This window comes from Misgurnus anguillicaudatus, chromosome 22 (genome assembly GCF_027580225.2).
Source record: "Misgurnus anguillicaudatus chromosome 22, ASM2758022v2, whole genome shotgun sequence".
In the NCBI taxonomy this organism is placed as follows: domain Eukaryota; kingdom Metazoa; phylum Chordata; class Actinopteri; order Cypriniformes; family Cobitidae; genus Misgurnus; species Misgurnus anguillicaudatus.
This window is the reverse complement of record NC_073358.2, coordinates 39865585-39893424: the sequence shown is the minus strand read 5'-3', so window position 1 is coordinate 39893424 and position 27840 is coordinate 39865585. Positions and strand designations below refer to the sequence as shown.

Sequence of the window (27840 nt, the reverse complement as noted above, 5' to 3'; positions counted from 1 at the left end):
TGACATTGGTGACCCGGCTCGCCACAGTACATGCAGAGTCCCAGGGATCTCCGCCGCATTCTCTCCTCCCGGGGTAACCGAGCTCGACCCACCTGCATGGGCTCCGGATCTGAGAGACCGCCGGCGGACACTTCACTGGATGGACCTGCATCTTCCCCTCTCAATTGGGAGGTGGCGTGAGTCCTTCTTCTGGCTGAAATGGACAGGCGTGCGTCAACCCGGATCGCCAAATCCACCAGCCCATTGAGAGAGGTAGGTAACTCCGCCGTAACGATCTCTCGCTGGATCCGATCCGCCAACCCATGCAGAAAATGATCCCACTGCGCTTCCTCGTTCCACCTGCACTCCGCCGCCAGGGTCCGGAAGTCGATGGCATAGTCCGAGACCGACCGCTCCCCCTGCCTGAGTTCTGTGAGGAGACGGGCGGCCTCCTTCCCGGCGACGGAGCGATCGAAAACCCTCTTCATCTCTTCGGAAAGCGAGGCGAACGAGGAGCAACAGTTGTCCTTGTTCTCCCATACCGCCGTCCCCCAGAGGGCAGCCTTGCCTGTTAGTAGGGAGAGTGTAAAGGCCACTTTCGTCTCCTCAAGGAGAAATGACCGGGGCTGTTGGGCGAAATGCACGGAACAATGAGAGAGAAAAGTGCGGCAATAGTTGGGCTCACCAGAATACTTCTCCGGGATAGGAAGTCTCGGTTCCGGGTTGAAACTACCCCCTGGAGGTGATGATGATGCGGGCGGTATGGGTGGCGCAGTGAGAGGCGTGATGTTACGAGATCGCTGAGAGAGCTCGGAAACCTTCGCCACCATTGCCTGGGCGGCCTTCCGCATGTCTTCAATGGCTATATCCTGATGATCCAAACGGGCCAGAGATCGCTGGAGAAACTCCTCCAAAGCGGACCTTGGTTGCTCTCCTGCTGCTTCCATGTTGGCCAGATTCTTCTGTAATGATACGCATGAGGCGGAAGCAAATGCAGGTAAAATATAAACAATGTTTATTAAATATAAACAAAGAGAGAGTATTCAGAGTCAATGCGGAAGTAATCCAGTCCGGTGTTGTGGTGGGCAATGGTGACGATGACTACGGTGGAAGTTGATGCTTTGAGTGCGACGTTGGTGGAGTGATGAGCAGTGGTGAAATCCAGGCTGACACGGAACATCCACACGAAGACGACGACAACAATACACATCCAACTGGAACACGTAATCCAAAGCACACGAAACAATCAAGCAACACGGGGACTGAGCAAACATAAGAATCTGGCAGGGAACAGAAAGTCAGGTGAGTATATATGGAGATGATGTAATGATGAACAGCTGGAGCGAGACAATCAACACACAGGTGAATGGGATTGCTCTAACGAGCACATGGCAGGGGTAAGTGAACAACACACACACACACACACACATGACACGGAGGAAAACAATGGATTTTCCTACCGTGACACCTCTGTGGTCAAAAAAAAGAAAATGGTTCCCTGTGAATAAGCAAATGCTTTGTAAGAATCTATAGTCAGCCTTGACAAAGATTCCACTTCAATTTAGCTGTTGAATAAAGCTCATCCCTACAAAAGGCTTGATAATCATAAATGGTAATCTCAGTTCAAGCAATACAATAATATAACCTGAAGTAATACTTTCTTAATAGTAGTATGGGAGCAAATGTGAGACTTCTTGAACCAACACAGGTCAAAAAGGGCTCATGATAGAAAGACATCTATCTAAACATTATCTGATCACTTGGTTGAGCACACAGTTGGATACTACATGATCCATTTGGGCACAGTGGGAGATATTGAGGTCATTTGTAGTATTAGTCTTAATTTACATTTAAAGGGATACTTCATTAGCATTTGGGAAAACAGGTTTGAAACTATAAAGTGGTAAGACTGACTTTGCTCAGGGTTCAATCTGACTCCGCTGAACCCAAAGTACGACGTGCTTTGTCACTGCTACCACAAGAAACTACTTTCATCAAGATTTTCTACGTCCTCTTCATTTTTTTCTTACAGCTTAAATCTAAAATTACAATAAAATGACTGCACAACAACATGAAATACCAAGTGTAATAATTATTATTTAAAAGTCAACAAAAGTTCCCTAGTTTTAGGTAAACTAAAGCTTAATTTGGTTGCAAAGCAGTTGTTTATAAAATTATTATGCCTGTTTGGAGAGAGATGTTTAATGTGACAAAATGTCAGTCATCGTGTGATAACGAAAATATAACAAGGCTTAAACTAACTTGCATGTTCTGAGCAGGTGTTGTCAGTAAACAGGCTGTTAAACTGTTGGCTAAGTTACATACACTCATGAAAAACTGATGCTGATTATCTGGGAAACATTCTCTAACAGCAGTTAAGTTGTCATTGTTTGTGTCAAAGTTGTGCATTTGTTGTAACATTAAAACAGGAGATCAGACTTACTCTGTGCTGCTTAAAGTGATGCTCGGAGCTCCATTCCTCTGTGGTTTTGCGAGGCTATGCTTTTTTATTGGTTGTTGCGTTAAATCTTACCCAGATACAACAGTGCTATTTTCCGATTGGCTGTTGTGTGGCCTCTTTCTTTTTTTTTTGATTGGCTGATAAGCGGCACATTCGACTAGAACTCCAGGGGATAACTGTAGCTTTGATATATCGTCCTCCTAAACATAACTCAGAATTTATTAATGAATTTGCCGCATTTGTGGGGGATCTTGTTATTGCTAATGATAAAATATTGTTGATCGGTGATTTCAATATTCATGTTTGTTGTACATCTTTAACTTTATCCAGGGAGTTTTTAAATCTTATTGAGTCTTTTGACCTTGTTCAATGGGTGTCTGACCCTACACATCAACAGGGCCATACCTTAGACTTGATTTTAACCCATGGATTATATGTTTCAGATATCACAATCAGTAATGCAAACTTTTCGGATCATATGCCAGTATTTTTCTCTATTCCATATCTTAGTCAAACTTTAAAAAACCAGCCCTTGGGGCGCATGTCTCGTACCATTACCACACGCTCCTATGAGGAGTTCACGGCAGCATATCATGAGGAATGGAACTCTCCTGAAGTGGAATCTACTTTACACAACTTGGATGCGGACGAACATCTTAGTTATTTTAACTCTACTTGTGCTTCAATACTGAACAATATTGCTCCATTAAAACATAAAGTTTGTAAATCTGTGCCAATTCCGTGGCTTAATGAAGCAGTGCGTTCTCTCAGACAGGCCTGTCGTCAGGCCGAACGCAAGTGGAAAAAGGACAAATTACAGGTCTCATATGACATGATGAGAAATTCACTTTTTTCATTTCAGAGGGCAGCCAAAGCTGCTAAGAGTAAATATCTTTCTGATCTGATTATAAAAAATAGGCATAACTCTCGTGTTCTTTTTGCCACTATTGACTCCGTGTTAAATCCACCTGTTAATCCTTTCTCTGAGCCTTCTGCTTCCCTTTGTGAAAGTTTTGGAAACTTTTTCACAAATAAGGTTATGGCTATTAGATCTCAAATGGCTCATAGTGGGTATACTATATCAGAGTTTCCTTTATACTCCTCTACATGGTCTGTGTTTGTGCCACTCAGTTTGCACTCCTGTAAGGAAATTATGGATTGCCTTAAGCCTACTTCATGTCCACATGATACTGTACCATCGCACTTTTTAAAACATACCATAGATACAATTGGTCCAGGTTTAGTATCTGTCATTAATAAATGCTTATATATGGGCACTGTTCCAGTCTGCCTTAAACATGCTGCGATAACACCATATATTAAAAAACCTAATCTTGATCCATCATCCCTATCAAATTTTCGACCTATCTCAAAGCTTCCATTTATTTCAAAGATCATGGAGAAAGCTGTATTGGCTCAACTACATTCTTTTTTGTTGAACAATTCTATCTATGAAGTTTTTCAATCAGGTTTTAAAGCATTACATAGTACTGAATCTGCACTTTTAAAAGTTTTAAATGACATATACCTCGCCACTGACTCGGGTAAACAAATGGCGTTGGTCTTGTTAGATCTAAGTGCTGCTTTTGACTTAGTTGATCAAAACATCCTTCTGTCACGCCTGGAGTCTTGTGTAGGACTTCGTGGCTCTGTTTTACAGTGGTTTCACTCTTATCTATCCGATAGATATTTTACAGTCCATGTGGGACAATATGCATCTACTAAAAAAACTCTTGGCTGTGGTGTTCCTCAGGGATCAATTCTTGGGCCTGTGTTGTTTTCCCTATATTTGCTCCCTGTGGCTGCTATTTTAAAAAAATATGATGTCTCTTTTCATCTATATGCCGACGATACACAACTTTATCTTCCCTCGCAATAACAAATATACTCTTCAGCCGCTGTTAGACTGTTTAAACGAACTTAAAATATGGCTTTCAAGTAATTTTTTAAACTTAAATGAAAACAAAACAGAGTTTATTATTTTTGGCCCCAAGGAAAATTGTGCACTTGACTATGACTTGGGTAACCTTACCACTTATAACACAAAGTGCGTCAGGAATTTGGGTTTCATTCTTGATTCCAGTTTACTATTTGATAAACAGATTTCAGCAGTTGTCAAGTCTTGCTTTTACCAACTCCGCCTCCTTCGTAAGGTGAAACCCATTTTATCGAAGAGAAATTTGGAAACAGCTATTCATGCATTTGTTACATCTAGACTTGACTACTGCAATTCACTGTATTATGGCATTCCTCAGGCTTCCATCTCTCGTCTGCAATTGGTTCAAAACGCAGCCGCTAGATTACTTGAAGGGAAGTGAAAATATGACCATATAACACCAATTTTAATGTCGCTGCACTGGCTCCCGGTAAAATATAGGATCGAGTTTAAAATTGTATTATTCGTCTATAAAACTGTTAATAGTTTGGCACCTAAATATCTAACGGATCTTTTAATTCCATACACTCCATCCAGAAACCTAAGGTCCTCCGACCTCAGCCATCTTACAGTTCCTAAAGTAAAACTTAAAAAACGTGGTGATCGCGCTTTTGCCGTTGCTGGGCCGAAGCTGTGGAATAGCCTTCCTCCTTCTATTAGACATGCTCCTTCTATCTACTCTTTTAAATCTCGGTTGAAAACTCATTTATTCACTCTTGCTTTTAATACTTTGTAGTCTGCTTTTTGTATCTCTGTTTTGTTTTAATGAATTTAATGTTTTGTCTGGTATTTATATATTTGTATTGGTCTTACATTGTGTTTTTTATCCCCTGTAAAGCACTTTGGTCAACTTCGGTTGTGTCTTAAATGCGCTCTATAAATAAATGATTGATTGATTGATTGATTGAGACAGGCTTGATAGAGAGAACGGTGCGGCCAGAAATACGGACATTTTGAGCGCTGCAGGATTTTAAATATATGATAAATAGTTTTTAGTGTGGCGGGAGTGCATGACTAAAGACTGAAAGCACGGCTATTATCAGACCGGCTCTCGCGGCCTCAAAACACTACCGGCCCACCTGGAAAAGTCACGACTCTCCCGATTTCCACTCCGCCACTGACTACAGGACGCACAGATTGGATCTGAACAGTTGTGATACACAATATGGACAGCGAGTCTGTCAAATTGGATGTGCACCAAAATCAGATTTGAACTGACAGTGTGAACAAGGTCTTATTCTTGATAGAGTGGCTGCAAATAGCAGGGAACGTGTCACACGGGAACACACTTCGTGTGTTGTTGGTTTCAAAGAAGCGACTGTTGGCCAATTCCTAAGTGTGGTCCAAAGGCTCCAAAATAAATAAAATTTAAATGAAACTGGCCATCAGCGCAATTCAATTGGTTTGGGAAGAGCAAGGAAAAATAGAATGAAGTGATCTCTAAAAAATAAGTACTTTTGACTGTAAATAAAATTGTAAGGAGTAAAAAGTACTTATTTTTCTTAAAGTAAAAGTATTGATTTTTAATTGTAATCAAGTAAAGTAAAAATCCCCAAAAATAATACTTAAGTACAGTAATCAAGTTAAATTACTAAAGTACTTTACACCTCTGCTGTTCAGTCCACTAATGTTCATGTTCATGATGTAAAATTTACATTTTTGCAATAGTTGCCAATAGATGCCAGAGTGGGATTCAGTGTTTTTGACAGGGCAGCCAATAGTGTTGTAAAGTCTGAGTTCTGAATTTCTCATCACTTGACATTTGGTTGTTTAAATCAATGACGAAATACTGTTGTATATGTTATAATCTTGCTTCTAAAGGTCTGCTGATTCTTTTTTTTTTTCTTTTTTTGTGTAACCATGCTATTCTTTATAGTGCATGGGGTCAATTGCTCTATTCAAAATCTAAATGTCAGAAAATGAGCATACAGGCTTTTAATGTAAAGGCATGGATGAGGCACTGCCAAAACCACAGAATAATTCAAATCAATAAAAGAGTGACTTTTACAATAATTACATTCTGGCACTTTTTAGAAGAATAGACACATGATAAGAAGTTGTACCATTTTCTATACATTTAAATAATATAGTTTATATTTGTTTCCTTACAAAATAAAGTGTGAATGTAAAATCTGCCCCTTTACACCTATATAAAGACACACAAAAACACCTGAAAAAATCCAGTTTGAGGAAAGGGTTCAAGAAAGGGATTCAAAGGTTTTGCACAGCATAGTTGGGATGAACATGAAGAGAAATGTTTTGAGAATTGATTTCACTTTAATTCTAATTTCTTATAAATTAATATGCATTGTAAAGTGCACTGGATTTATAAACATGAACTTGTTTTCTATGTCACTCTGGGCTAAGCCCCGATGTCCCTAGTTTGTGCTTAAAGTGCCAATGAAATCAAAACCGACAATTCTTATTTTTTATGTAACATTGCTATGTTTAATATAAAAAAAATTCTGTGCAAGTCATTTTTTTAATTCATGTGCGCTCATAAACTTTAATCAAAATCTGAAAATGTACTTCTGCCCTCTTGTAGTGAACATTCTCTGATGAAGTCAGTTAGATGGCTTGGGAGCATCCGTTAATTCTGCCCTGTCCAATTGTCAGTCTGATACCAGTTTCCATTTATCCAATCAAAGCACAGTGGAAGAAACATGCCACACCCACTTTTTTCTCATGCGATATTCTGTTTCACTCTGAAATACATCACAATGTGAAAGTAAACGACTTTTGGTTCACAGGGACTTTAAACCCTGAAGCTTCCACTGACCATATGGAGCAACTTTGCTGTGTCTGGCTGGGCACAGTGGTGATGTTTAGTATTACTTAAAGCAACACTATGTAGTTTCCATTTAAAAATGACTTACAGCTCCCCCATGTGGTTGAAAAGCGCAACAGTGCCTGGTATCAGACACTCTTTTGCAGGCAGGGGGAGGAGCGGGGCTGTGTTTCCTACCCTCCACCGCCACTTTCAGAGTGTGCTTGGAGCAGCTAGGAGGCTGCTCAGGTTGCAGCAACAGTACAATTTGTCCAGTTAAAAGTTGTTCTATCACTGAAATAATTTTAGAGACATTATTTAAAGGTAAAAAAAAACTACATAGTGTTGCTTTAACAGTCATTGAAAGATACATTGATCAATTTATTCGTGTCCATTTTTGTGTTTCTAAATCTGCTTGTCATACACAATTGAGTACCATCCATGCCAATAACTGACGAGAGAAGGATGACGTGAACTCCACTGCTTCGTTCTTATTGGTAGTCGCTCCTGAAATTCGCTCGACATTTGCATAAAGTTAAACTTTTCTTAATTTTCTCGTGTTGCTGGACACGCCCATACGGTCGCCAACGGTCACTTTCGCTCGTACCGCTGGAAGTCGCCCGGTTTCCATTGAAATGAATGAGATCGCGTCGCTCTGCTACTGCTGGTCGCTGGCTGTCTGAATGGCGGGTGAGAAGGCATCCCATACAAAGATCAGCATATGATCTGAAGTATGTCAAAGATGTTTAAGTTGTGCATACCTCCCTTTCGGCATTACATTACGGACACACACAGCCTCTGTGTTAAATGCCTTGGAGCACAACATGCACAGTTTGGTCTTGAGGGATCTAACTGTGTGCATTGTGAACGGCTTCCCATGCACATGTTGCGTTCTTGCCTCACACTCTTCGAGAAGGGTGCTCTGGCTCGCGCACTTCATGACTCCAGTTGCTTTCTGTTGAGGCAGAATGGTGACTGCACTTGTGGGGGTCGCAAAAGAACGGTATCTGAAGCAACCGGCACAGCTATTAAGCGGCGCCAATCTCCACGGAGAGCTGTGTAGGCCTTCGAGTCATCCCTATTGAGGCCGTATATTTTCCCCTCAGTCCAATATTTATTCATACATCTCGGGGGCAAAGGATCACGGCTATGGATCGATACCACAAGTGGAGCCGACTCTCTGAAAGCACCCTCGTTGCCAAATAAACCATACCGCATCACGTCCATGCTGGTTGGTAAAGCCTTTACATCGGCAAGCCAGGCAGGCGCTTGTCTGCACACCACCGGGCTTTTGCAGGCGTCCCAGGCTGAGTCATTACAACAGCTGGCTAAAGATAAGGAGGCGAACACAGACATGGTCAGTTCGCTGCGTCTGGCGACAGATGTCTCCCTATGGGCAACTCGCGAGGTGGCAAAGTCGATCAGGCAGGCTATGGCCGCACTCGTGGCAGTTGAGAGGCATCTTTGGCTGTATTTATCCAACATTAAATCAGCTGATAAGGTGTTCCTCATGGATGCCCCGATTGCACACTCTGGTCTCTTCTGCAATGGTGTTAATTCCGTGGCCGAAAGATTCCAGGAAACGCAGAGACAGGCTGTGGCTTTCAGAAGATATCTCTCTCATTCACTGCCCCAACCATCCTGTAGTTACTCCTACAAAGATCGACAGAAACAAAGTGTAGCATTTCGTGCTCCCCCTCAGAGCACACATGAGACCGGACATCACTCTCAATCACGAAAATCTGAACCAAGGTCAGATTTGAGAAATATCATAGAAGCAAGGAAGGCTTTGGCAAAGAAGCAATCCTAGTATTAGATGTAGAGGGGGAGTAATACGCATAATCAAGCATGATTGTGCCATTCAGTTTCAATGTCTTCCACTTTGATTTTCGGTGCGACCCGAGCAGGCTCTAATTTTAGAACAAAAAGTAAACTCACTTCTACGTGTTTTTCTTCAGCTTTTAAAACTATTCTCGCCTGGAGTTGGGGAGTTGGGGTTTGGGCTAGAATGTCTAAAAATGAAACAGAAAGTGATTCTAACCCCAACCCCAAGCGACAATGGTAAGAAAATTTTGTGCCATGGACAAGAATAAATTGATAATAAATTTCGTTGTAACACAACTTTTTTGTGAGATCAGTAAGATATATGTTTATAGTATTTTTAACACAGAGGCATTTTTAATCAATTTTTTAAGAGAGACAAATCTCAGATGGGGGGACCTTTCCCCCAAAACCCCTGAGATTTCTGACCTTCCGGTTTGTCTCCTCAAGCTAAAACGGAATTGGCTTAAACTGTGATTCATCGACTGGCCACTAGAATACTGGCTCCAGAAGGAAGTCTATCCTATAGACCCACCATGTTAAAATGGCCAACTTTACAGCAGAAATAAATATGTTTACTGCCTGATACAAAAAGTGTTTTTGGTCTATCGCTAATTTTGCCCTTCTTGGCATCTCACCTGTTTAAAGGAACAGTATGTAGGATTGTGGACAAAATGGGTACTGCAATCTCACAACTGATGGCCAATATACCTGACAACATAAACATCAAATGACAATATCCTGGCCGGACCACTGTTGTCAGTGATATAAGTATATGAAATGAAAATGATTTCTTAATTTCTAGTGATATCAGGGCCATTTTATGATTCATTGATATAAATTTCTTACACACTGTTCCTTTAAATGACATTAAGCCTTAAAGTTCTGTTAAAATAAGGAAATAAGCCAGCTCATCTCAGTTTCACCCATGTTCCGTCTTTTTGTCCATTTTCGGTTATCTGTGCGATGACGCTATGTCAAGATGGTGACGGCATGCTTCACCAGCTTTGGGCTTCAAAAATGCTCTTCATAAATTTACGGTGACATCACAGGCACTACATCCATATTTCATAGCCTATTTGGCCATCTCTCAAACGGAAGGCTGCATCCTTCGGAGGTCGCATAAAGCCTGCATATGACATAAAGAATGTCTTTTTTTGTAAATTGTTTTGATATGCTTATGACTTGTGAATGTAATGCTCAGTTAACGGAGATAAGTTAGGCATGATGACGCATCCTGCATATGAGACCTCCGGAGGATGCAGCCTTCTGTTTGGGAAACCTTTGCCTATGTGAGGAATATCATCAGCATTATTATATGCTTAATTTATATTTTGTTCACATGTTCAATCTAGGATTGAATAATTGGTTTTGATTTTCAATAACTTGAAGTTTCACGCATCCATCTTTCTCATTTAGCTCAGTTGTAATTTGATCATGCACATACTGGTGTGAATCATGTCTGATGCATGTCAAGCCATCTGGGAATCACACCTATACTCTAAATGTTCCATATTCACACATATTTAGTTTTAAATGTGTTTTGGCTTGTTCCGTTGTCTATGGATGCTGAATCTGAATCTAAATTTAAAAGTCCTTGCCTTGGGCTTTTTCTCTGCAGTTCTCTGATTTGTGAAATGACACTGTGTGGTACAATACATGATGTTTTTCATTGTAAGTGAACTGACATAAATTGTTTTGATCTGTCCTGCTGATAGGTGAAACAGAGTTCTTGTTCTAATGTTTTTTGTTTTATTATTCCCAACACTATGCCATGCAGGCTTTTATTACATTTTGTGTTGTGGTGTGACAAAAGAAAGGTCATCTTCATTTTCTTGAATTCAGCATCCACGGGCATTAGACAATGTATTCAGTAAATTAGGGTGTTTCAAAACAAAACAAAAAGGTATAAATATCTATTTATTCTTAGAATCCTATATTCATGAATATCAGCTGACGTCACTCACATCTCAAACTTGTCTTCCGCCATTTTGAGTACTTGAAGTGGTCGCAAAAGAACTAGAAACTATGCCTTCAATATGTTTTGAGCATCAAAATCGCTATTTTTACAACACTAACAAGGCTCGACACAACATGATACTTGCTCGAAGTATCACCCGTGTCTCTACACATAAACTCGAGCACTGAGAACATTGTTTGTGTACACAGAGTTTACTAAAAAGAAGGTTTTGAACAACTGACTTTGTCTGTTTTGGTGTCCTCTAGCTGCCATCTTTCCAGTGAAGATGTATCAATCTCCGAATGCGACTGATTAGGACCATACGTGCCATTCTTCCCGGACGCATCCTGTCCAGGATTTCGGTGCGTCTTCCGGAAGTCGTATTTGTTGACCGCATATGCCATTCAGTTAAAAACATAAGATATACAATCATAGTTTCATTCTTACCCTAAAATGTAACGGTTGCTTTTCTGTAATAATAATAATAATCCTCTATGACGTATGCGGTCGACAAATACGACTTCCGGGAGACGAACACAAAATCCTGGACGGGATGCGTCCGGAAAGAATGGCACGTATGGTCACCCTAGTAATAGCTCCTAAAGCATAGTTCCATATAAATGCACAGATAATTTGTTGTTTTGTCACAAGTAAAAACAATATTGACCTTCTAGTTGGAAAAGGAGCTCATATAAGATTAATTTGTTCGCATTCGGAGATCGATTCTTTATGTCTGGCAAAGATGGCGAGTGGACACCAAAGCAACCAAAGTCAGTTGTTCCAAACCTTTCTTTTTAGTAAACTCTGTGTACACAAACAATGTTCTCAAGGATCCTCGGAATTTCAACCAAGGACTGAGTCCTTCATTTGAGGAATAACGCATATACAGGAAAGGATGCATATGTGTATCCTTCCTGCTCTTCACGCGCTGAAATTGACGTGCACTTGCTAGCCTGTTCCATTTACGCGTTCTTTGAATGCTTAAGAGGAGCCTTGCCTAGCCTCTGAAGGAAGTGACTTGTAAGGACTAGTCCTGCCAAGGAAGTATGCATGACATTGAGAAACGGCCTTGGTATGTACTCAAAATGGCGAAAAGAGAGCAGATGATGTAAAAGGTCACATGACTGATATTCATGAATACAGGTGACCAGGGCTATATTTATAAACTTTTATTTTCAAGCTATGTAAGTTATTAAAGCATATCTAAACCCCTGGTCAGAACCTGACTCCACCCACTGGAAATATTTGAAAAATGCAAGAAAGGGGGCAGATTCCAACGGACATAGAGGGGAGGAACTAAGCTCGTACCAAGTGTGTGGTGAGATCGTAAAAAGGGCGTGGTAAGCTTGAACATGCTTACGTCACAAGTTATTTTTTGGACCCAACATCCAAAAGGAAAATTCAACTGCAGTAGCCACCGTTCAGCCTGAAGAGGGCAGCACTCAGACCTTTTTACACCATATACTGTGGTATTGAAACACTTTATATCCAAATGTCAAAAAACGTACTAAAATCAATGAACTGCACTAATAAAGCATCATTCTTACAGATCATTAACTAAAAAAAGTTGGTTTAGGGTTTAGTTACTCTTTAAACATTATATATGCTGAAATTTTTGCTTTATTAAAAACAGTTAAATATTTCTTATTAATAATAATAAGGAAAGTTGTAAATGTATTGCCGATTTTGTGTTCCAGCATATTTTTTGAGCTTAAGTTATAGCTCACATGAACAATATGGTTTAGGATGACAGAGCATTTTCAATGAATACAAATGTGGGCATAAAGACATGGCACTTCTCCATTCAGTTTATAACTAAATGATAGCTATGTTGACAAACAGATCCATCTGTTCATAATGCACAATGCTTTAACACCACAGATGGAGCCAAGTGTTTTTCATTTATTTTTTATTTAATTTAATTTAGAACACAGTAAATACAGGTTTTTGTTTCAAAATTTCAAAAATATAACTTAACTAAAACATTTGGACTGCCACATGCTTCTTCATTTACTACTGTTTTCTTGTTTTTTTAACAGAAGCAGAATTTAGCTGATAATAAAATCTCTTGGTGCAATCATCAACAGGAGACATATAAAAATATATAGAAATGCAAATACTACGTTTAACTTGACATTTCAGCTTTTAAGAGATGCACAACATTAACTTTTAGCAGGCAAAAGAAACGTGTACAAGCTAAACATTTTCATATATTTTACAACCACATGGGTTACACATACATAAGCATATCATTCAAGACCAACAACATCTTGAAGCAATGTATATAAATCACAACACACCAAGAGTAACAAACCTCTGACAGGGCAACTGGAAAATCAATTTCGAAATACATTCATACAGCACTTTACCACTGATGTTCTCACACATGCACAAGAATTGGACGAACACTCACCCTCTCAAACTAACATCACACATGATCAAACAGCAACAAAGAGATTAAATCCATCACCACAGTATCTTACAAGAATGATACAAAGCAACAGAAACCAACATTAATTTGGTTTAGACAAATAAAAAAATCTCATCTCAACAAACTTGAACACAAAAACTTAAACCTGAGTCTCGACCACATATTACATATGATCAGACTAGTCATAACATTAGAAAAGCAACTCAAATGGCTTAGAGAAGGACCATAAAGCAATTTAGCTTTTTATGTAATTTCTTAAAAACCTTCAGCTCCTTTCTGGAATGTCCAGAATATGGGGTTTACATCAACCAAGCACACTTAAAGGCAATACAATTGCAATAATCTGAGAGAGAGAGACAGAGACAGAGAGAGATATCCATATTTCAAAATACTTTAAACTTGATAAGCAGTGGCAGCCGGTGACCTCTTTTCAAGCGCGCACGATGCAAACATGCATGTAGCCTGTCACGCGTGCGGCTCGCAACTTCAAAACATGTGTTTGGCGTCAGTGTCATGTAAACTTATGTGTAAAATACGAACCTGCTGCAGATGCTTCGAAGGTGTTTATGATAAAAGAAACTCTCACGTTTGCCAGATTCTCACTTAAAGGCGGAGTCCACGATGTTTGAAAAACGCTTTGGAAAAGGAGACGGGCCGACTACCAAAACACACTTATAGCCAATCAGCAGTAAGGAGCGTGTCTACTAACCGACATCCTTGCCGGGTTGCCTATGTGTGGGGCGGGTCTATCAACAGAAGGTCCAGATTCTATTGGGGTAGAGGCGTGTTTGTTTAGGTGATTTCAAATATCAACATTGGCTTTTAAACATCGTGGACTCCGCCTTTAATCTTATGTGTAATCATAGTTTAATGTTAAGTGAGTGTCTTGTGAGTTTTTCGCAAATGTAAACGTCTCTTTTATCATAAATCTCTTCGACGCATGTGCAGCAGGCAGGTATTTTGACAAGACGCACGATGCACATGGTCAACATGACACAACAAACACATATTTTGAAATGACGAGCAACACACACGACACCCCGAACACACACCTCAAATTCGCGCCCCCCGGAAGAGAAGTCACCGGGTGCCACTGTTTATAAGCAAGTAAGAGAAATTTTCACACATTTTAATGCAGTGTTGCTTGAAAATTACTCATGCGGACGTGTTTTATTTTTATTTTAAGTATTATAAACAAACAAACAAACAAACAAACAAACATGTACAGTAAACAAAATACAACCCCAAATTAAAATGATGCAATAGAGGCAATAGAAACTGTCAGATGTACATATTATTACAAAAAGATGTCAAGTAATAGCCAGTGGCAGCTCATGACAGCTCATCTGAGGGGCGCAAATTCAAAATGTGTGTTTGTAGTGTCATGTCCCTACTGAAAAATCCAGCTAAGACCAGCATAAGCTGGTGAGCTGGTTTTAGCTGGTCCCCAGCTTGGTTTTAGCTGGTTTTGCTGGTGTAGGAAGCTGGTTTTGCTGGTGTAGCAAGCTGGTCTAGGTGTGTTTTAGTCACATTTTAAGCTGGTCTAGCTGGACTTAGCTGGTCATGCTGGAATACCAGCTGGCCCACCAGCATGACCAGCTTTGTCAGGCTGGGAGGACCAGCATAATCCACCTTAAACCAGCTACCAGCTTATGCTGGTTTTAGCTGGATTTTTCAGTAGGGGTGTGTAGCTCGTGTTTTCAAAATATGTGTTTGTTCATGTGAACCATGTGCATCATGTTTCCTGTCAAAATTAGCCAAAACCGTTTATGATATATGAGAGGCTCACGTTCACAAAATACACGCGAGACACTCCCTTAACATTAACTCTGATTACGCATGAGATTATGTGAGTATCTGGCAAAAGCAAGCGTCTCTTTTATCAAAAACCCTTTAGACGCATCTGTATTTTTACAAGACGCGTGATGCACAGGATCTCTCGACGCGTAGAACACATATTTTGAAATTACAAACCACACACATAACAGGCTACATACAAGTTGTGACCAACTTCCCATCGAAAAAAGAAGTCACCGGTCACCACTGGTAATAGCCCATTAGGTTTCGAACATAAAATATAAGTATATAATACTTAATATTGTGTGCTTTATAAGTCAATTCAAACCATTCTACAATCATTATGGCATTAGCAGTCAAACCAAAAATATCTATCTATATGCATCCTTACCATGTTAACATATTGCTCTTTTTAAATAAGCTGGGCTTTTGTGTCATATTTTTGCACTAAAATTAAAAAGAATAAATGACAGCATTGGGCAAGGCTTTGAACCGGTTCACGTAATGAAATGAAAACCAGACACTTTTGGTGTTTTGCAAGGAACAGAAACGAAACCAGAAACTTTCAAAAAATATATTTTCCGGAACAGAATGGTTTAGGTAACCAGTTAATACTGTTATTTTTTTCATTCTTTGACAAGATTTCTGTGCAATATGACTTGGTGAAGTTAACTTCCAGTCGTCTTTGACTCATCTGAGAAATGAGAAGCTTAACAGCAGCAAGTAGCCTACTTTAGCCCAAGTCTCTAATGCTTAATCATGAGAGGTAAATATTGTAGACTACCAAGTATCTCAAGATGTTTGTTTTGTATTACTAATTAGTGGTGTAACGGAACGCAGTTGATCTGTGATCCGTACAGATCACAACCCCCGGTTCAGCTCGCATGAAATTCGCGGATTAATACGCAAATTTGAATAAGAAAGTTGATCATTTGCACGTGTTTCAAAGGCTTGCAAATGTTAACACTTAAGTGATTTTAAACAATTTAACCGCAAAAGGCGCTAAAGTGAGCGATTTTCTGTATGCACAAATGCATATGCGGTTGAATGTGTCTGGTCCAGCTACAATCAAATGTGATTATCCCTATGCCCTTCAAAGATCAGGGGTCTCGTTTATAAAACTGTGCGTATGATCCTTACTAAAAGTCTACGTACGCACAAAAGCCAAAAATGGCATATGGCAAAAAATATTAATACTTATGAGATCCCACCCTGCAAGCCTATTCTCCCATCAAGATTGTTTTTTATAGATCACAACCTTTGCGTGGGAACTGGCATACGCACGAGATGAGACCCCAGAACTCTTTAGAGTTGCGCTACTGTGTCTCATACTGTAGTCCATTTAAATAATTTTGGCAAATAAAGCGCTGAAAAACAACGTAATTTTCACTTTATGTGGAGCGACTGTTTATGCCTCATCTTCTTCCCAAAGCACCGTTTGGAATTCGTCCTCCGTCTGTGTGTGCACGCGTGTTTAAGTGCACTCAACAAATGTAGGCATGTCAGAATTACAGTTATGCCGCTTACATAATGTAGCTTTTTTTAAAGCAACACTAAAGAGTTTTTGCTCTTTGCTCCCCCTACAGGTTAGAAGCTGAATTGTCCATTACCACTGTCATAACTAATTTAGCCTACTGCATCCAAGCTGGTTCTTATTGGATTGTAGGTCTGCCGTAAAGAAAGATTTTGTATTTTTCACTATAACTACAGGACCGCGACACGACGGTTGGAAACTTCTTTAGTGCGGTTTTGGACGATACAGGGCTGCAAAGCGAATGTGAAAGTGCCGTTCACCCTGTTTTGAGTGGATGAACAACTGAATCTTTTTTGGAAACGTTATTCTAAGGTAAAAAAAACTCTTTAGTGTTGCTTTAATGTTTGATGACAAGATAGAGACTTAAAGGTGGATTACGTAGAATTCGCCACTAGATGGCGCCAAAACGGCAATAATACCAAATTAAGTAGATTAATTTCGCTCTGAAGCAGTGTGGAATTATGGGATTCGTAGTCTTTAACTCAACCGCTGATGGCCATTAATCAGACGCGAACGAGAAATCACGTTGATGGATAAGGTAATCAAGTCTTATAAATGTTGCATTTGATGACATCGTTTTATTTCACGAAGTAATGTTATATTTAATGTTCAAATTGTTAGTCATACATGTTACAGTATTAGTCCAAATTCGATGGTGTGTTGACAGAGCACAGAATTGAGTGTTCAAATTTACATTATAAAACGGGCAGTTCTGGTTCTTCATTCTGATTTGTTAAAACGCGTTCTAAGCCGTGATAAAATACCCTGGTAAACCCACGGTTCAGACTGCATTACATAAGTATCACTGCGCCACTGTTGCTGCCTACTGATTTATGAAAATAAACACCACAGTCTTTAATCATATTTTTAATTTGTCTACAATTGCACACTTAATGGCGATATCCAGATAAATGTCAATATGTTGAGTCATCTCGTCAATAAAGAGAAAACATTCCCTGAGGAGTTTCTACCTTAAATTCATACGTCCGCTATCCACTGGGTGGCGATCATACCCAACTTAAGCTTTGATCAGGATCTGAATCTGATATCTTACAAAAGTTCTTCACAAAAAGGGAATTATCTAAATGATATAAATGTTAATGTATAAATTAGATGAATGTTGATTTATATACATAATCACCACAGTCTTTAATCAATAATTTTCATTGTGTCTTTGCTGCGTCTGTGTTGGTTGGGAATTGCGCTCTGTTGCAGCCACACTTGATTCTGACAAACTACTGTGTTTGGCGGACCAGTAAGATTTGTACTAATATACTTACAACTTATTTGTGTTTAAGTTTATGAAACTCCGCTATGCATATGAAGTAACCGTTTTATAAATGCAATAAACCCCGCAAAAAAGTGGGGTTACAGTGCATTTTATAACAGCAAATCCGCTTCGTGATTTTTCACATAATGTTTTGACAGTACAAATCTTACTGGGAGGTTATGATGTAACATTATGATAGACTGTACAGTACCAAACTCTACTCTATTAGGAAGTGTCTTAAAATGACAATTAATATTGCTGTACAATACCTCTTGATGTGCATTATATCGTCCGCGGAAAGACGCACTGATTACAGTTTACACACTAATGTTGTGATCGATATAATAGCATACAATTTTTGAAGGGTTACAAATCAAAACAACTCACTCGCAGTGTAAAACACATGCAAGATCAGCATCTATGTCTAGTTAAATGTTGTCGCAAAGCTCTCTCCATCCAGATAATGCAACACTGATATTGATCCTCATTCTTTCTCTCGTCTTGTCCCAAACTCTTCTTGGGTCGTTTGGTTGGCCCGTACGCTTACGGGAGCTGTCTTTACTGACACAACCAGCGGCACACGGTAAAGAGAAATCTGACTGTGTGTCCAACCCAGTATCACGAAATTGCGTGACTATTTCACGCATGGACCAGCATGGACAATGTCACGCTTTGCCGCGTTTGAGCGTGAGCATGTCACGCTTTCTGTTTGTGTCGCTGTCACGTATTGGTTACTCAACTTTTTTGTCCTAATTTCTTACCATTGTCGCTTCAGTTTAGGGTTAGATTTACATAAAATGACATCCTTACCTAAACAAACTCTAACCCCAACGTCAGGTGACAATTGGTTAAAGTTTAGAAAATATAAAAGAATAAGTATTGTATCTTTTTATTTTATAAACCAATACTTAAAGTGACAAATACTTAAAGCGACATATAACACAAGCACCAAATCTAACCCTAAACCGAAGCGACAATGGTTTGAAAATAGGACAAAAAAGTTGAGCAACCAACACGTGACAGCGACACAAACAGAAAAGCGCGACACGCCCACGCTCAAACGCGGCAAAGCGCGACACCGCCACGCCGGTCCACGCGCGAAACAGTCACGCAACCTCGTGATATAGGGTTGGTGTGTCTCAATTCCCGAGGTCGTGAATCAGTATATCGTTTACACAGGTTCGGGCACTGGTAAGGACCCTAGCTCACTTCACATTGGGACGATGTTCACTTATTTTTCTGTCACGTGGCTGCTTAAGCGCGTTGTAATCACTCACAGCTGTTACTCATCAACAACCGGCAAAACCAACATCTCTCTGACTTAATTTTAAAAACAGTAGGCCTACATTGTGAAAAATGCTGTCATTATTCTCTTATATATCTGTGCATAAAATTGGAGGCATATAATTACATTTTAAATGTAATAAATATATTTACAATTTTAAATAAATATTATTATTTTAAATATTGAGTAGATTGTGGTCCCTTACTGTGTAGCAATGTGTGTTTATATTTAAAACTAAAACAAACGTTTGTCTTTATAAAAGTTCTGTAACATTTCATAAAGTTTATTGAGTTGGATCACGTGATGTTCAGTTGGCGAGCTTCAGAAAAGGTCACGTGATTTCCGGTTAGGGAACATAGGGACCATCGATGCTCACTGGTTTTTGCATTGCATTGTGGGAATTTTTAGGGACCGAACGTTCCAGTACACTGAACGGATTTTGCGATTGAGACAGCCCTTAAAATGGCCGACTCCCTGATCAGTGCCCTGACTACTGAACAAGGGAGCTGATTGAGACACACGGATAGTTCATAAATAAGCGCGTAGCCCGACAGGCGCTAACACATACTTCCGCATTTGTCCACGACACTGTTGTCATGTGCTTTTTACGTCAGTAAAGGCGGTAACAAAGGGTCATACATGTATATTATATATTAACGGATATTAACGTCACTGAAAGGAGACTGCACTGCCCCGTGTCACTGTTTAGAATGACAATTTTCTCACGGTTTACATGTAGTTGAAAACATTACAGATATTGATAGTAATCAGTTGGACAAAATATATAACACTGGCCTAGTGGGTTTTGGATATTTTACTGGAAATATCTTACAAATTGCACCTTTAAGGAAAATTATGTTGACTAATAATTTAAATTTAATGTCCTAATGATCAGCCTACTTATTTGTATGTCCCACCGCTGACATGGAACGTTATTAAAGTAATTTATTTTTTTGTTTTAACCGCTTCAGGAACGTCAATTTTAGGGTTGAACCGAAAACCGGAAACATTAAAATACTGTTTCTGTTCGGAACAAACCAATTGGGAAAATTTCAAAGCCCTGGCCTTGGTTGTGATAAATGAGAAATCAGGAAGTTGTGAAATGAGAGAGTTGAACATTAAGGTTTAGTGCGTGAAAAGTGCTCATAGAAACAAAAGTATGTACAGTACTGTAGTATGTGTGGTGCTTCCTTAAGATTGCTGGATAGCGTTGACCTTGGCTAAGCGTCCAAGTAGAGGCAGCGCTCTGAGTTCTGCACGAAAGTTGTGATTGAGCCAAGAGTATATAAAGGGGTTATAGCAGGTAGAGCTCATAGCCAACCAGTGAAAGGTAAAGTACACGGCATTATTGGCTTGGATCATCTTACTTGACAGCAGCACCACATAACAATTTAGTGGGAACCAGCAGACCGCAAACACGGCCACCACTGCGATTAGCATCTTTAAGGTAGTCTTCTTCTTCCTGCGAAGGGCAGCCGACTGAGCCACCGTGACATCACCGACGGCATTTCTGAACCAAACCTTCTTGGCCACCACAAGGTAAGATATGGAGATTATTGCTACAGGCAAGACGTAGAGAAGGATAAACGTGGTGAGATCCAGATACTTCCAGAAGAGATCAGAGGGGTGTGGGAAGTTAGGCAGACATACCAGCCGTACCCTTGTTTTGCTAAGAAAGACAAAATGAAAAATCTTAAGCGTGACATTTGTCATGGAACAAAAAACAAGGATATTTTTCTTCATTTTATGCATTGTAAAAAAACTTGTGTACATGCTTCTATTCAAACTTGTAAAATGGCATTTGCAAAGCTTTTAACAAGAAGGAATCATCAGATGTGTTAAAGGGTGAAAATTTAATACAACAAGAGGCTTCGCTGAGTGCACTGGTTTTCTGATCTCTTTTATGCTGTTAACTTTCTCTATTCAGACACTATTGAAACACTTCAAATGAAGGTAGGAAGAGTTCATACAAAAATTCAAAGCGAATCAGTGTCTGGTAGATTGCATGAGGTAGAGAGAAGCAGGACCCCATCACCCAGATAACCCCGATCCAGGCCACTCCCTTAACCCGAGACATCCTTTTTCTCATTGGGTGCATCACCACCTGACAGACAACAGCGTTATCAATTGAGACTGCACATTGATCACTCAAAATAATTTTCTTTAATAAGAAGTCTTCATGAGAGATTATAAATGACTCATGAACACAGTGGTGTTGAATAAGTTATTTAACTTATGATTATATCTTGATGAATGTGTTTGAATAAGTGTGAGAGTGTATGTAAGTAGGTGTGTACGAGTATGTGTGTGTACTGTATACTTACCTGATATCTGTCAAGAGCGATGGCAACCAGTGTAAGGGCAGAGACATGAAGAGAGCAATACTGTGCAAAGCGGCTCACATGGCACATTGCCTTCCCAAACACCCATGTTCTGTATACAAAGCGCACCTAAACACAAATTTAGGTGAATTATGCAAAAAGTAAACAAATGCACTACAGATTTAATTTGATTAACACTTAAAGGAATAGTTCACCCCAAAATGTTTTTTTTTCACACACACCCTGTTGTTTTATACCTCTATGAATTTCTTTTTTCTGATGAAGACAAAACATATATATTTGATAAATGATTGTAAGCACACATCTGATTGTAACCATTGACTTTCATAGTAGAAAAACAAATATTATGGAAGTATTGTGATAAATAATTGTGAGTAGGGGAGAGCGGGGTAAGTTGTCACAAGTGAACATTCTCTATTCAACAGTATACAACTCCGTAATGAGATAAGATATGAAAATGTAATGAATACAACATATGTACAACATATATTCATACAGGTTTAGAACAACATGAGAAATGATGTTGAAAGATGATAAGAAAATGATGACAGAATTTTTGGGTGAACTATCCCTTTAAAGTATTTTCTAAAGAGATAGGATTAAAATATATAGTTTATTTATACTTTTAATGTAGTGTATTTATATGTTCTCCCACATATGGTATTTCCCTTAGGAAAAATGTAATTGCTTTATTATAGATTATGCAGATTCATTATTACATTTGTATTACAACAGTTTTACTATAAATACGATGGCTAAACTATGGTTATTGTGGTAAGACTATAGTACATTTGTGGTTACAAATATCATACTGTGGGTCCTGTAGAAAAACCCTTTATTATTTTCATAAGGGATATGTCTTGCATGGTATTTGCAGAACAATGATATTTGTAGTAAAACTACTAATACAAATATCGATCAGGCAAAAAAAATCATGGTTAATACACTTTTACTAAACTAAAATCATGAGAAACCCAGTGCAAATTGTTTTAAACTTTTAAAAAATCTATGTCACAATAGACGAATTTATTGGAATTGGAATTGCATGTAAAGAAATCTTAATTATATTACTAACAATAACAATGACATAATATGTTTTCTTTTTATTCTTGGATAAATAAAAAAATCTCGTGAAACTCACCAGTGTAAAAGGCGTGTTGAGAACAGTTATAAGAATGTCGGCAATGGCTAAATTCATAATAAACAAACTTGTGACTGAGTGCATTCGTTTATTCTTAATAACAACATGACAAACCACCAAGTTTCCGAAGAGTGAGATGACGATAATAACGGAGTACGCGACGATAAGCAGCGCTCTGATTGTCGGTTTGTGTGAATCAGACTCATAACTCGCTCCTCTGTCATATATCTCGTCCACTGAGAAATTAAAAAACGAAGTGTAATTTTCCAAGATAAAAAACTTAAAGAATAAATCCACGGAGATGTTTTTGAAAGTCATTGTGACGAGATTTTCCCAAGGTAGTTGGCTCACTCCTCCGCTGGACACAGATTTGAGAAGTGAAACAGATCCGGAGATGGTCACATTTACTGGACCTCAGGCATCATCATAATCGCCGCCTTCACTCAACGCGCTGCTTACGCTTGCTTGCAGAAATACAATCCGCGCGCATTGCACTTGTAACCTACATGCGCTCACACGTGCTTTTAACAACATTTCGTCACGTAAGGCAGCGGTTTTGCAACACCCAATTGGAATCAATTCATTGTCTACAGTGCCAAATCTAACATAGGCTGGCAGCATATGACAGAATGCTGTGTAGGAGAGAAAGCAGGTGGTGGCTGTTTACAGTATATGAGGCGTGCTGTTAATATCGCACAGTCTGCTAGTTGTCTTCTTTTCAGCGAGTCCATTGGTTGCATATTTGAAGGAACTTTGTTAAATTTTGCTCAGAAAAGTCCAAAAGAGTGACTTACAAGGGGGAAAGACTAGTTTACTTCATGGGCTTCAGCACCCCTAAAAAGGAGCTCAGCACCCCTAAAACTTGGGGCAAGAAATTTAATTATTCTAAAATGTTCGTTCGTCTTTGACCAGGTTAAATAATGTCCAAAACATACTCCGTAGTTTGTGGTTTAAAATATATAATAAGGTAGAAAATGAAAACCTCCCCGCTTAGCAAATGGTGTCATCCTTCTTTACTTCTCTGTACCTGTATCGCTTAGCCCGTCCGTCATTCAGCGTGAAATACACGCAGAGTGAGAATCAGATAGTGTTGTGATGCAACTTTTTTGTTCAAATCTTACAAAATGTTTACGTTATGTTTATAATGAGCGAGTACATCACGAATCAATCTTTCAAGTCGTGTTTTTGTCTTATAATGAATCACCATGGTACACGTATAATAAGTGTTTATTTTCGGATTATTTAAGTCCGGCGGGTACCCGCGCGCTGCGGAGTAGTACAGTACCTGGGTGACTCGTCCATAGACTTACCCCTCGTTCAGACAGCCAGCGACATTATCGCTGTGTGTCGCTTGTCTCTTTCAATGAGGCGTTTCTAAATCTGCTTGTCATAAACAAATGAGTACCATCTACGCCAGTAACTGACGAGAGAAGGATGACGTGAACTCCACTGCTTTGTTCTCATTGGTGGTCGCTCCCGAAAGTCGCTCGACATTTGCATAAAGTTAAACTTTTCTTAACTTTCTCGCGTCGCTGGACACGCCCATACGGTCGCCAACGGTCACTGTCGCTCGTGTCGCCGGAAGTCGCCCGGTTTCCATGAAATGAATGAGATCGCGTCGCTCTGCTACTGCTTGTCGTTGGCTGTCTGAACGAGGGGTTAAACGGAGAGAAGTAGCGCCGGTTACAATGTTCTTCCGCAAGACGCATGCAGTGCGTCTCAGTGGGTAGTTGCATACGTGTGTCTCCGTTGTTAAAGTTTATTGTATGATTTATCGTTAATTTGAGACTTATTTTAACAATCGGGAGTCATGTAAACATGACATCACGGGCGTCTTTTCTGGTCAGTCGTCATGAAAACATGGCGTTTGGAACAGAGTGAAAACAAACTACATATCACTGTATACCACCAGTAGGCTACCGGTAAGTTATGTGTGAAATCACTAACTGTCTGACTATCAAACTAGACAATAAATATTTTTTTAGTTTGTCACATGCAGACTAATATGAAGGTGACAACGTCTTTAACCCTTAGTGCAGGAGTCACAAGTGTTTTGTTTTAGACATAATAGTAAAGGTAATGGTTCAATTAAAGGACTGTTAAAAGAAAAGTTATAAATTAGGAGATTTGTCATTTTGACAAAGGCAAACGATACACTGTATATTCACATAAAGCCATACCCACACTGCTGGTGTAGCCCACCTTTTGTCCTGAGACTTTAATATGGCATTAATGGCAAAAATGTGCTAGCTCACCATTAATTAGAAATAAAAAGGTTGGCAAAAAATGCATCTGAAAACTCACCAGATTGATGCTTTAAAATATGTAATTTTAAAAAAATTCTAAGGGGGAGCATGCTCCCGGACCCCAGGGGTAATATTCTTCTCATCTTTTTCACCCCTGACCCATTTTCATGCCTGAAAGGTCTCCAAAAAATCTTTATTTTGGAGTTAGTTGAACCAATGTTAAAATGAAAGCTATTTTACAATATACATATTATTGGTTTCTGTAGGAAAAAAGAGCGGGTGGTGGCAGCGAAGCTCATTGGGTGCTCAGCACCCCTAAAGCTCTAACCCTAGAATCGCCTCTGGTTTACTTTATCCACGGCATATTATATCAGGCTTCCTTTGGGTTTGAGAGAGCAAGGTTCCTGCTACTGCTGTCACACTATAAATACTTGCCATGCATTTGAGCATTTAGAAGATGTTTTTTTTTTTTCGGTTTCTTTTCCGTTTTTAATACTGCATTTTTATGCCAAAGAAACTGTATGAAATAATTATATATGGTTAGTATAACATTGCTAAAATGACAAATCTAGTGGCTTAAGACGTATAACCTAAGTTAGTTTTATGTCTGCTTTTTAAATGTAAATATGAACAGTATTATCTCATTATTTTAGTAAAGTTTCTTATATGAAAGGGCTATTTGTCAGGGTATGCTGGTAAAGAACCCAAGCGCAGGCAGCTCTCAACAAAAATGAGTTTTAATAAATAACATAAAGCCCTCGAGGGAGCAAACAAGACAAAACTTAACATGACAAACATAACCAAAGTACTGAAGACAATGAACGAGCACAAGACTGAAAACACTAGGAGATTAAATAGGGAAACTAATCAATGTAAACAGGTAAGAGGAGTAACTAATAATGACTCATTAATTAGATAACAAGGGGGCAGGGCCACACTCAAAACTGGGAAACACATGGCACACACAACTGAGGTCAATCTAGATCTCACACAAGACATCATAACACAGGTAGCAATGCCACGATCCTGTCACAATAAACAAGACACAAAAATACATGAAAGCTGCCAGGATCGTTACATTACCCCCCTCTTAATGAACGCCTCCTGGCGTTCCCCAGGAAACACAATAAAAAAGTCACATACATGAACAAAATTAAAAGCAACAGGGAAAGTCCAAAAAGTCAGGGAACTAGACATAGCTTGTAACGGAGTCCCAAGACAAGAAGGGAACTGACGATTCCCACAAACAGTTGGACTCCGAATATGAAGCATGACCTGGAACTCGCGGACTTCGGACACATCCCACTGCTCTGACATGGAACACTTTAGAGAGTCTCTGATCCAGGACATACTCTTGAAGGTCTCTGACCAAAAATCTCAGGAGGCTCTCCGTCCGGGAACGAACTTTCGAGGTTCACCGACCGAGCACACACCCTCGTGGCTCCCCGAGCGCGCACAAACTCTTGTGCCTCTCCAGACAGGAGCACACCCTCGTGACTCTTCGACTCAGGACATCCTCTCAAGGCTCACCGTGCGGGAACACACTCTTGAGGCTCTTCGGCACAGAATTCCCACTCGAGATACTCCGACCAGTAACTCCCTCTCGAGACACACAGACCAGGAACACAAGACTCAGGCCAGGAACAGGCTGACGAGGACATAGACGCTTGACAAGAACCAAAACAGAGCTGCCCGCTGGGTTCATGAATGGCTCGTTCATTCTGTCAGGGTATGCTGGTAAAGAACCCAAGCGCAGGCAGCTCTCAACAAAAATGAGTTTTAATAAATAACATAAAGCCCTCGAGGGAGCAAACAAGACAAAACTTAACATGACAAACATAACCAAAGTACTGAAGACAATGAACGAGCACAAGACTGAAAACACTAGGAGATTAAATAGGGAAACTAATCAATGTAAACAGGTAAGAGGAGTAACTAATAATGACTCATTAATTAGATAACAAGGGGGCAGGGCCACACTCAAAACTGGGAAACACATGGCACACACAACTGAGGTCAATCTAGATCTCACACAAGACATCATAACACAGGTAGCAATGCCACGATCCTGTCACAATAAACAAGACACAAAAATACATGAAAGCTGCCAGGATCGTTACATTACCCCCCTCTTAATGAACGCCTCCTGGCGTTCCCCAGGAAACACAATAAAAAAGTCACATACATGAACAAAATTAAAAGCAACAGGGAAAGTCCAAAAAGTCAGGGAACTAGACATAGCTTGTAACGGAGTCCCAAGACAAGAAGGGAACTGACGATTCCCACAAACAGTTGGACTCCGAATATGAAGCATGACCTGGAACTCGCGGACTTCGGACACATCCCACTGCTCTGACATGGAACACTTTAGAGAGTCTCTGATCCAGGACATACTCTTGAAGGTCTCTGACCAAAAATCTCAGGAGGCTCTCCGTCCGGGAACGAACTTTCGAGGTTCACCGACCGAGCACACACCCTCGTGGCTCCCCGAGCGCGCACAAACTCTTGTGCCTCTCCAGACAGGAGCACACCCTCGTGACTCTTCGACTCAGGACATCCTCTCAAGGCTCACCGTGCGGGAACACACTCTTGAGGCTCTTCGGCACAGAATTCCCACTCGAGATACTCCGACCAGTAACTCCCTCTCGAGACACACAGACCAGGAACACAAGACTCAGGCCAGGAACAGGCTGACGAGGACATAGACGCTTGACAAGAACCAAAACAGAGCTGCCCGCTGGGTTCATGAATGGCTCGTTCATTCTGTCAGGGTATGCTGGTAAAGAACCCAAGCGCAGGCAGCTCTCAACAAAAATGAGTTTTAATAAATAACATAAAGCCCTCGAGGGAGCAAACAAGACAAAACTTAA

The 27840-nt window shown here is 39.9% G+C and overlaps 1 protein-coding gene across 1 annotated transcript; it reads right to left on the bottom strand.

The window, feature by feature from the left end:
- Positions 1–19388: 19388 nt before the first annotated feature.
- Positions 19389–23535, bottom strand: gpr83 (G protein-coupled receptor 83). Its single transcript, XM_055197963.2, has 4 exons — positions 22725–23535; positions 21566–21691; positions 21212–21345; positions 19389–20910 (listed from the first exon to the last, which is right to left on the bottom strand). Exons 1-4 carry the CDS (start codon positions 23040–23042, stop codon positions 20433–20435), a joined length of 1056 nt encoding a protein of 351 aa, XP_055053938.1. The 5' UTR covers positions 23043–23535; the 3' UTR covers positions 19389–20432.
- Between the last annotated feature and the right edge of the window lie 4305 nt (positions 23536–27840).

Coding starts and splice junctions, on each gene's coding strand:
- gpr83 (XM_055197963.2), bottom strand. CDS start 23,042: ATGACTTTCAAAAACATCTCCGTGGATTTATTCTTTAAGTTTTTTATC. Junction 21,346..21,565: donor TCGCTCTTGACAGATATCAG/GTAAGTATACAG, acceptor GTTGTCTGTCAG/GTGGTGATGCACCCAATGAG. Junction 20,911..21,211: donor CTGATTCGCTTTGAATTTTT/GTATGAACTCTT, acceptor TGTCTTTCTTAG/CAAAACAAGGGTACGGCTGG.